The 11,531-nt window shown below is 41.2% G+C and overlaps 1 protein-coding gene across 1 annotated transcript in view; it reads left to right on the top strand.

Annotated features, from left to right (window-relative positions):
- Window positions 1-11,259, top strand: part of robo3 (roundabout, axon guidance receptor, homolog 3 (Drosophila)) — a 234,745-nt gene extending 223,486 nt beyond the window's left edge. The window contains exons 21-27 of the mRNA XM_084730686.1: window positions 123-270; window positions 775-993; window positions 2,350-2,549; window positions 2,749-2,853; window positions 3,504-3,671; window positions 5,249-5,391; window positions 10,380-11,259. Coding sequence (XP_084586812.1) covers window positions 123-270; window positions 775-993; window positions 2,350-2,549; window positions 2,749-2,853; window positions 3,504-3,671; window positions 5,249-5,391; window positions 10,380-10,391 — 995 coding nt within the window. The 3' untranslated portion in view covers window positions 10,392-11,259. The remainder of the gene's footprint in view (window positions 1-122; window positions 271-774; window positions 994-2,349; window positions 2,550-2,748; window positions 2,854-3,503; window positions 3,672-5,248; window positions 5,392-10,379) is intronic.
- Window positions 11,260-11,531: the final 272 nt, after the last annotated feature.

Genomic DNA, 11,531 nt, shown 5'->3' on the forward strand with positions numbered 1-11,531 from the left:
GGGAAATGTGTCAAATCATGCTCATGATGAATGAGCTCAGTGTGACAGAGTATCCTCTCCAGGTGACTCATTGTGTTTCTCTCTCTCGTCTGCCTGTGTTTTTTTTTTTTTTTTTTTTACAGGGAAGCCCAAGCAGAAGGCGATGGGGAAGGCTGTCAAGACCCCGTCTCTGACCTGGATGGAGGCGCTGCCCCCGCCTCCGCCCATCGGAGAGCTGGAACAGTGTGAGCAGGACGAGCAGCCCCTGGAGCACGAGGACATGGACTTGGGGTGAGTCAGACTCCCACACACACGGCTCTATAAATTAGTATTAGACTGCTACATCATCATTTAGACTTACTGTCACCTCTAACAGGCACATTAAGTATGGAAGCCAGCGTGGCTCTGACGCCTCTGGCTTTAACAACTCAATTACCCCAGCTGTGGTCAATTGCTTTAGTGATTTAGCTGTTTTCTCCACCCTTAAAACACAATTAGCTGTGTTCCTCCTTAACACTTGCTCTCTGCAACCTCAGAGCAAACTATCGCTCAGCATCACACTCAGAGCTGCAATCCCACCCAGGTGGAAGCTTAGCCTCCTGCAGTTTTGCCAGCGGCAAGGCCCTCTGACTTGAATGGAGCCTGAAAGAGCTGCATTAATCTTTAAATAGCCTCATAGCAAGCTGGAATTAAAGGCACCAGTGAGACAACAGGCAGGCCCTCAACAATATCCTTTAAGAACACATAAAGATGAGATCCGGCCGCGTCGCTCACGATGCATCATCTTCTCTGCAGCTCCGACGAGGAGTGGTGCCCCCCTCTCCCGGAGAGGACCTATCTGATGGAGGGCTGCGAGGACGGGCCCTGTCCCCCGCAGAGGAACAACGCCTCCTCTCCCGCCACCTCCTACAGTCACCAGTCCACCGCCACACTCACCCCGTCGCCTCATGAGGAGAGCCGAGCCCCCCACGACCTCCCCCGCCTCAACCAGCTAGACAGCCAGCAGCTGTCACGGTATGTGCATGACTGGTAGATAATGGTTGTGTTCCTATTTGAATCCACTGTTTATGTCAGCACTAAGTCATGACCCTGAACTTTTCTCATGCACCAACACACTGCATCTGATTTGCTGAACGCAAACCTCTGCTCTGCTTTGTGGAAAGAGGGTTATTTCACTTGGATTCCTCATGTTTGTCTGAGTCTTTACTGTCCACTGTTTACTGCTTAGTTAACAGATGGATGTTTTTTCAGTGCAGTTGTTGTTACTATCAACATGGAGAAATTCCTCCATAACACTCAGTAATCAGTCTCCTCTCTCTTCTTTTTTAGCATTGTTTAATAAATCAAAAGCTCTTTTATTGTAAAATGTTACATTTCAATGTAAAAAGCAGTTCTGTAACTTTTTAAAGATAAAATAACAACATTTCTAACACTTCCGATGTAAGTCATGTTTATAATGCATTATAAGCACATTCATTAGAAATTATAATGCATTTATAAGGCTTTTTTAAAATTCTTTCTAAATGTTTATAATCATGCAGGACAACTGGTTCAAGAATTTCACTTTTCTTTTGCAAAAGGTAAAAAAAAATTAACACCTGTATGAATGTCATGTTTATAATGCTTTATAAGCACATTCATATGACACTACAGTGCATTTGTAAGGATTTATAAAACTTTGGAAAAGGAACATTTTGTGGTAACATTTTCTATGCATTATAAGCACATCTACATGGCATTATAATACCTTTTATAGGGCTTTATAAAAACTCTGTATAAATGTGGTGGACATAATGCATTATAACTTCAGCATTCATAATACTTTATACCTCCACCCCAAAGTGACAACAGCAGCACATTATAACACAGCTCATTATAACCACCGTAACTTTAGCCAGTTATAAAGACACATAGTGAACTGCTGCAGTGTATCATAACAGATTATAAATTCAAAGTATATGAGATTGAATAATGTCTTATAAACATTAATAATACACTATAGCATATATGCATAGCACTGTAGTTATGATTTGTTACAGCAGTTCTCTCTGTGTGTAGTTTTCTTAGGGAAAACTACACCATTGCCTGTAATTTATTCATTTGTTGTATTTTTGCAGTGACAGTGCACATTGATCCACATGTGCCATTGTTAGCCAAATGGCTAATCCTTTGGCCACATGTGAAATTATCCATTTAAATAACAATGAAGCAGATAAAATTAAAACAGACAGCAAAATATGAGACAGAGGCTAAAAAACATGCAGACAATTTATATCTTCTTTTTTGCAAACCACACTCTGAACCAAAGGTTTAGCCTCCTGTTCCCCTGATTTGTTCTCTCCAGTGACATGTCGTTTTTACTTCCCGTAGCAGAAGGTTACCCTGCGGTCCAGTGCCAGTCCCCCAGGCACCGAGCCCGCCGCTCACCCTGTCCAACCCCAACCTCTCCGGCCAACAGCATCACGGCTCATCAGAGGTTGGCACGCTGCAGTGCCAAAGTCCTGCCCATCGCTGCCTCCACAGCCAGGGGCCGGCTCTCAATGAAGACAACGGCAGCGCGACTACACCCGGTAAAGTGGCCGACGGCGCCTGCACGCACGCACAAAGGCACATTAGCAAACAAGATCATGAAAGCTGAACAATCACGTATGCACGCACCCTAGAATCATGTTGACTAGCTGTTTGTCATTTAAATAATCCATATGCATGAATACATGAAATTCTCCATGTCTGTTCTCTTTTTGATTGTGTTTTTTTTTCCTCTAACAGTGCACAGTCGCTCCCCAGCAGATACATGCACTCCTCCCAACCAAAAATCACGAGTAAAGAAAAAGGTGTCGAAGAGTTCAGCGTACAGAAGAGATATACAAGGAGGTGAGTGGATTTCTGCTCGGGGAGAGGGGAACGATAACATTTTCTGTTTTTCATTACTGACATTTCCTCAAGAAGGTATTATTTTGCACGACAATGACGCTGTCACAGGACATCAAATGTTCTCAGTAGCTGGATGTGCAGCTCTACTGCGAAAGAGAAAATCATGTTCACCGTTCTTTTCCGTCACTATTCATTGCTCTTTGCCAGTGAATGAAATAATACACCCCATAATAACCCAGCACAGATATTCTGCAACACCATCTGTGATTGAATATCTACAACTGGGGTACAAAGGCAACATGTGAGGCTATAGAATTCCTGATTATTTGCATGGATTTAACTTACAGATTGTCTTTTTTCTGCACACACCATATGTTTACCAGATAACCAGCTCACCATCTGACTCACACAGTCAGGACCCTCATTTTAACAAGCAGAAAGTCTGCGTTAATTTAAATTTGCCCCTGTTTTCTAAAGGAAAACAACAATGTGTGTCTCTGGTTCTCTCAATTACGTGCAGAAAAACAAATTGCTCTCATTCTTTTTTTAAAGCAGTTATGTAACACAAACCTGACAATAAAAATTCGACTGAAAAACACAGCTAATAAAAAAATTCTCCATGCATGTTTTTTTTTTCCTCCTTGTTTCAGACCTGCCTCCACCTCCAGAGCCGCCCCCAGAGGAGAACAGGTTGCAGGGCCCTCAGGGGTGCACAGAGGCCGGCGGTGCGATGAACAGCGCTCTGTCCTCCCTGGAGAGGAGTGAGTACAGCAGCAGCAGTCAGCAGCGCAAAGGCTCGGGACAGAGACACAGCGACAGTAAGACAAAGTTCTGCAGAGTGTAATATTTTAGACAGCGTGTGTTCCTCCTGAAATATTTAACTTCTTGTAGAAATGGGACGACGAGACAGCGAGTATATTTCACTGAATCAAGTAAAATTTGCTCACTGTTGTAACCGCGCTCCACATTTCTGCTGTATCATGCCCTGCTACTGCACTGCAGTATTTTCTGCTCCCGTGTTGCACAGTGGAGTGAAATGGGACCAGCTGGAACACAAACACTTGTGTCCCTGACTGGTCTCCAGATCATTCCTTATGAAGGACTGTAACATTCATAACATGCAACTGTCACATGGCAACCACACGTGTCCCAAGCTGGTGGCCGTAAATGAAAACCCGAAGCAACGTGGTGCCCCCTGTTGCAGAAAAACAGTTTTTAAAGAGAAAACTCAATATTTTGACCTCATGTTTTCATATAAAGGGATAGTTCAGATTGTTTGAGGTGGGGTCACAGTGAAGTGGGAACGTAATCAGTGTATTACCTACAATAGATAGAGGCTGGCATGTTTCCAATTTGGAGAAGCAGAGAGGAGCACCAGCATGCTGTGAACAGGGTCAGCAGCAACCATGAGGATTGCACACTTTCCTGGCTCAAGTAGAAAGCCGTTTCGGGCTAGTAAATCTAAGATTTTAGATTCATTAAAGGGATTTTTAACACAAAAATATCAGAAAATATGGTTTTTAAGATTTCCTGCTTTTCTCAATTTATTATAATTGTAAACTGAATACGTTTGGGTTTTGGACTGACTAAATGAGACATTTCAAGACATCATCTTGACTTTGAGAAACTGGGCAGTGGACATTTTTCACTATTTTCTGACATTTTATAGACGTAACTCTAGAATAAACATTACAATTACATTTTGTCTTTGTTGTTCTAATTTACAGGGGCAAGTACAAATTGATTTTGGGCCAGTAGATTTCTGACCAACTTGCCCAGCCAGGCAGGTGAAAAACAAAAGTGAACCCCTGTTATATCCTGATGCTATATTAAGAACATTTTTCACTGCTTTATCTTACTGTCAAACAGCCTTTTCCAATAGGAAACCGCTGTTATATGAGCCAAATATAGCTCTTTGAAGCTCAACCACACTCCATTAGGAAAATCACTTATTCTACTTTGCAGAATGTGGGAGTTTCTGGTCTACCATTGCCTTGATCAGTCAGTTTGTTTGTGTTATTGTATGAATCTGATGAATTTCAAACACCAACGTTACATGCTAACACAAACAATCTAAAAGATTAAAGCAGTGTTAGACCAGAAACTTCTGCGTTCTGCAAGGTAAAACTACTGATTTTCACAATGGAGTTTGGCCGGTTTGGAAAGAGCAACATTTGGTTTATATAACAGCCATTTCCCATCAATCCCACTTCAAATAATTTAATCTCAGCTAACGACCATATTCAACACCTGGATTACGCACAAATAGAAGGAATTTTGTCAGGATGTATTAGCATACAAAACTGTCATTTCTCCAGCACTGAGCTGCCTTTTCAACAGACTAAACACCCTCACTGTTAACCCCATTTTGTCTCCTTCATTCTTCCCTCCTCAGACGAGGACATGATGGCGTACAGCAGCAAGGCCGGCTACCTCTCCAGGAGTCAGATGTCCAGTAACTGCTCGACCACAGGAAGCTCCTCGTCCAGAGGCTCCACGGGCTCCCGAGGGCTCAACTCGGCCAGAAAACACAACGAGGTACGAGGATACATCCACGCTCAAGATTTTATGATTTCACTGCGGTTTTATGCATGAAAAATAGTTCTCTTTTCACCTCAAATGGTTTTAATAATTGATGCTTTTAGATATTTATGAGCAAGGGAACAAAGAGTCTTCCTGCCATGGAGAGTTTCATGTGGTTTAGTTTTATCTACATATCATTACTTCAGCTCCATAAAACACACATCATCCTATACAGCATGCGGCGCATGGAAAGAGCGTCTACATTCCCTTGTTGCCCACACACTTACACACACACACACTAACATGCTTCCAGGCTCATACATACAGATCTACCATTACCGTCTGCTCAGGATCGGCTTTACAGTAAGAAACAATGCTAAGCGTGCACGCCCACTGCTCTTTCTGGAGTGCACTTCTGAAGACGCGCTTCACTGTGGGAGCGCTCCTTTAAATGCACCCCCTGCAGGCTCCCTCGCGACGCGCTGCTGTCTTTTATGGCAGAACAAGCTGTGCCAGGCGAACGGGAAGCTCTGCGGGGATTTGGTGCGAGTGAGGCAACACTTACAAACAGTGTTTGACATGTCCCTCAGCATTAGTGCAGGTAGGCAGAGGTGGAGGAGCTGATGGGAAAAGTCAGAATCGCTTTGTACAGCTGTGGATCAGGAGGTGGAGCGTTTTGTCTGCTAATCACAGGCCTGGCAGGCTCCGTCTGTCCACATGTCCAAGTGTCCTCGAGCAAGACACTGAAACCCAAGTAACTCCAGATAGGCAGGCCAGTGCCTTGCTGCATCTATCTGTATTGATCAAGTGCAGAAAAACTGAAGAAGTGTCTCACTGTCAGGGAGAAACACACAACAAGAAATACACACAATATATCTGCAGGATAGGATGGCTTCTTGCTGATAATAAGTCTGCCGCAAATTAAAATTAAGGATGGATGAGAAATTTGTCATCATTATTTTACTCTGCTTCTTAGAATAACCAGGCTATTATTAAATGTTTAAAAAAAGGAAACTTGGAAAGGAAATTGGATATTGAAATGAAAAATTGCTGCTCCTTTTAAAAAGTCAACCTCTGTTTGCAAAAGGTTTTCCTAATTTTTTCTGTTTCCAATTGCTATTTCACAATTATTGTAATGTTATTTCAACATCCAATTTTCCCTCCTGTTTTGAACATTCATGGTTTGATTATCCACAGTACAGTAACAGAACAAAATAATGATTTATCATCTTTTAATCAGTTTATTCAAATCTTTTACTTGGGTAAAAGTGGCAGTACCACACTGAAAAAATATCCTATTATAAGCCTGGACTGAGAATGCTTGGTAAGTAAATGTATGTCAGCATTATTGGAAAAAATGTACTTGAAATATCAAAAGTAAAAGAAGAAAATTGGAACAATGACCCCTGTAAGTGTTTATATACTGTTGGTGTGTTTATCTATAGAGGTGCATCATGTTATACATAAATTTTTCATTACTTTCAGTCTTTTGCTGGTCAGTTCAGTTCAATTCAATTTTATTTTGATAGCATCAAATCATGAAAAAGATGTCTCAGGGTACTTTTCATATAGAGCAGGTATCGACTGTACACAGTATAAACCCTGTTGTGTCGCATTCCCAGGGTGTCAGATACTGATGTTTTGTGTTGGTCTCAGACACAAGAACATAATGCAAAATACAGGAAGAGAGCAGGGTCTCCATATACAGACACCACCACCTTTTCTAGTGGCTCTTAAGAAATAACTGGAAGGGATCATGTTTTTATGAGTCTGTATATTATTTTATAAGGAAAATGTTGCATATTATGCCTTTAATTATCATTGATAAAAACTCTTTTTTCTTTATGAAACAACTTAGCTGTCAACTTAATGAGCTATAATGCTTATAATATCTTGATCAACCATATACTACTGTTACTTAATGCTTATTACTGATTAACTAAAGATAATAGCAGCTTTATAAATTATTAAATAATTTTTAAATGAATTCTTAGTTTACATGAACAAATGACACAGTAAATTGTTAACTGATTGTTAACTGTTAATTAACTGTTAGTTAATGCTTATTACTTACTGAAGTTTATAGCAGCTTTATAAACATTAAATAATGTTTAAATGAACACTTAGTTAACCAGTTAATTAGTAAATTATTACAAAACTATCAGTTAACTGTTAATTACCTGTTAGTAATTAACGTGCATTACTGCCTTAACTAATGTTAATTAATGCACTCTGTAAATGTAAAAGAGTAAAAACTACAAAGTATCTCTGAAAGAGTAATGGAGCAAAAGTAAATGTACCTCAGAACTGCATTTAAGTAAAGTACTTGAGTAAATGTACTCGCAAAAGCAAAATGAGCCTCTAGAGTTTTAGAGTTGCTTTTGAAAGTGCATTTAGTCAAGTACTGTATAGGAAATTCAATTCAATTCAAGTTTTCAAACATAATTAGCAAAAACAAAACAAAAAAAACATCAGAATTGACTAAAAGACTGACTGGCTTCAAACGGAGTCGGCCAACAGGAGTTGGAGCCACAGTTTAATGAGAAGTGAACAGTGTAGCTGCTTTGATGCTTTGTTTTAGTGCTGTTCTTGTTAAGTTTAACGCTGTAACCTGAGGCATCTCCATAAATCCGCCCGCGTGTGGAGAAAGAGAAAGGATGGCCCTGTCACGGGTCACTCCTCACCGACCTCAACACACATCTGACATGGGAATGTAGCAAAGCCACTTGTAAAAGTGACACACACACACAATTGCTCTTTTCACTCACTGTCAACACATACACACACAGCTCCGTTGTATCTCGTGCCTCTCAGGTCACCCCCCTGTGGAGCAGTAAGGAAAACCTCAGCCCCACCTCCCTAACTGACCCACACAGGCCTTTTCACGCCTTGCCTCGGACATGAAAGCGCGACCTCCGTAATCTGCAATAAAGTTTGAGGTGTTTCCACAGGAAGGCTGGGTCAGGTTACCCCGTCTTCCTGTGGTGCTGCTGACTGCTATCTCTGACCTCTGACCCTGGCGGTCGGTCTTAGAAGGGAGAGTCGGGGGATGAAGGGTCTGTCCCATTAGCCACAATCCACATCTTTATTATAAAATGTGAAAGGCATGAATAAAAAGACACACAACATCACCGTACCAAACACTGCTCATGCAAAACTGATCCTTTTAATTTGAGCAACCGGTTCTTTGTGACCGATTAGAGGTGGGGGAGGAAAAGAACACAGACTTGACAAGCAGTTTAGACTTCAGAAAACACTCGCTACCCCTTCAGGCATCCCTGTTCTCACAAGAACATAAATCCACAACAGAACTGCCAGCTTCTGTCATCGCTGAAATGAAATGCCGCTTCCCTTCCCCGTGTTCTGTTTGCAGGCTTCATGTCTTCTCTGAGATTTTTTGTTCAACACATGCTTACTTGCTAGATATTAGGTTTAAAACTGAGGAAGGCAGTTTAATTTTGGCATCATTGGGCAAAAGTTAAAAAAAAAAAAACTTTAAACATAATGTAATTCATGTGGTCTGAGAGAAAATTGGACCTCTGCTCCTCTTAGTTCTGTTTTCAGGCTTTAGAAAACCTGGCCTCTGATGGGAGACCTCCATCACAGTTAACAACACTGGAGAGAGGTAGTTTGATTGTTGAGTCTCATTCCCAGGGCATAAAATACCGATGCTGTTGGTAGAAACAATCTAGGAATGAGACATAACAGTCAGTTGTCTTTCTCCACAGTGGCTTACTGCACCTGTAATATGTGTGATAGCAAACTGTGTGTGTCGCAGCAGATAAATCACTCAGTGTACTTTCTTAAACTGACTTCTGCCGAGGGACATGAATTATAAAGAGCCATCGACAGTTTACTGCACACTCAACTGTGTTGCTTCCAAGTGTAAAACATGTCTTTTGTGTGGTTTACAACACTCACAGTTTGTGATTCATGTATATTTGATACACAACACCACATTACCCCTGGAAGACCGTGGAAAGCCGATATTAAGAAGCACTTAACAGCAAGCAACACACGTAAAAATGTACAAGATCAAGCATTAACAGGGCCAATGTACAGCATATTAAAGCTGGGTGTTGCTGAAAAAATTTCAGTACCAATACCGTGACTTTGATATTGGATTTTGAGAGATACTTTTTCTCTGCACCAATTACTGAAATACTTTTTAAGGAAGCATCATCCTCAGTAATCTTGGATAAGGGGGAATCTGGTGGTGGAGATTTTTACAGAGGGTCCGTAACTTTTTGCTCTTAAATTTATTCCAGACATGTTCAAGTATTCAATCAAATTTGTTGCGCTGCCCGACTTGCCAACAATGTTTTTGCATATATTGCATTGTGTATTATTGGTGTCAATCCTGATAAAACGGAGCCACACTTTGAATCTCCTCTTAGACATTTCTTTACTTCCGTGCAGCACACACTTTAGTCAACCTTCTCGAGATACAACACATGTGAGCCCTCATATCGTGAGGCAGCTAACCTTTTAAAACACCAAAGTCACACAGTAACACAAACAAACTAACAGATCAAGACCAGAAACTCACATGTTCTGCGTGGCAACATGACTGATTTTGCCAAAGGTCTGGTTGATGGTCCAGCTGTGCCTGGTTTGGTTCGTTTGTTTGCATCATTGTGCAACTTCTCTTTTAAAGGATGGTCCAGATTCACCACAGTCACACAGTAACACAAACTAACAGATCGAGGCAGTGGTAGACCAGCAGAGTAAAATTCTTATTTTTGCCAGTGGAGTGTTTTGGAGAAATTCTGGCTTATATAATGGTGGATTTCCATCGGAAAAGGCTGTTTGAGGGCAGGGTATCCTTTCAAGCTCATGGGAAGACTTTTGTAGAAGTGGGTTTATGATCAGAAAGAATATTGATTAAAGATTGATCCATATGCACCTGAGCCAGACGTCTGCCTTGATTTTATCAAAATAAAGCATTGTTCTAAGTACTGATTTGAGTTTTTATTAATGTTAAAATATTTCTCTCCTCCCAGGAAATGAGATAAGGACACCAGTGACTCCATCTGTGTACCTTCGATGCCTCCATCACCACCCATCTTCCCACCGTGGACACAACGAGCTGGACAAGAAGACAAGTTTTTGGTTTCAGGACACCAGACTCTGTGTCATTGCTGTGAAAGAAAGAAAGAACAAAGGACTTTCCATCCTGTTTTTGGTATTACTATGATTATTTATGAGCTATCAAGTTCACTCCTCTCCCTTGATTTGTAAATACCTGTGTCTGTACTGTTCTTTTGTGGGCTCTGGATACAGGGAAAGAGACGTATATTGTATTTATGAGGATAAAAAAAAGAAAACAATGTTAAAAAAAAAAAAGTCTGTTATTATAAAAAAAAAGCTCATGTCTTCTTGAATGTGCCAACCTTTTTGTCAAAATGTATCCTTTTTGGAAACGCATTAAACTACTGTTGCACTCTCTTGTTGTGATGGCAAAACAACAGAAAATATGAAGCACAAAGTGTGTTTGCTGGTCGAGAGGGGCGGAAAAGGAAAAGCCAAAACGAGCGGGTTCTCGCTCCCGGAAGGAGGCCTCCCTCCCGCCGCCGGGATCCCTGCACCCACGTAGTCCGCTAAGAATGTCAGACTTTTCTATGTTTCCTTCGGTTCCTCTGCAGCGAAAAAACGTTCCGGTGTGCCAGCAGACTGACAGGCTTTATAAAAGTTTGATTGTAACCCCTCCGGCTCCTCTCCCGTTCCTGCTCCTTGTTCGTCTGAGGGACTGTTTGCTGCAGTTGTGAGATGAAATTTGCATATACTCCTTCCAAAACAAACAAAAAAAAAATGTCTGTGGACTGACTTTTTTGTACTCTTGTTGTTTTGTAAATGTACAATAAAATACATTTGCTGATCCGAGCCGTCACTCACTTCTTTGGAGCAGCTTTCAGGAACCTGTGTGGGTTTCTGAGAATTGTTGCCCTCCATTATCTGGAATGGTTGAGAGCAGACATAGACCACGCCCCTGATCAAGATCAACCACGCCTTCGTGATGGTACTGAGTAAATGACGTGTGACGATTGTGTCTGTAGATCAGAATCAATCAGAAAAGAGTTTTAGTCAATGCAGAACTAAAGTTTTAACTATGAAAAAACAGCTCTACCATAAAACACCTGCTTTTTGAATGGAGT

This window comes from Lutjanus erythropterus, chromosome 11, assembly GCF_056507025.1.
Source record: "Lutjanus erythropterus isolate fLutEry1 chromosome 11, fLutEry1.hap2, whole genome shotgun sequence".
In the NCBI taxonomy this organism is placed as follows: Eukaryota; Metazoa; Chordata; class Actinopteri; order Lutjaniformes; family Lutjanidae; genus Lutjanus; species Lutjanus erythropterus.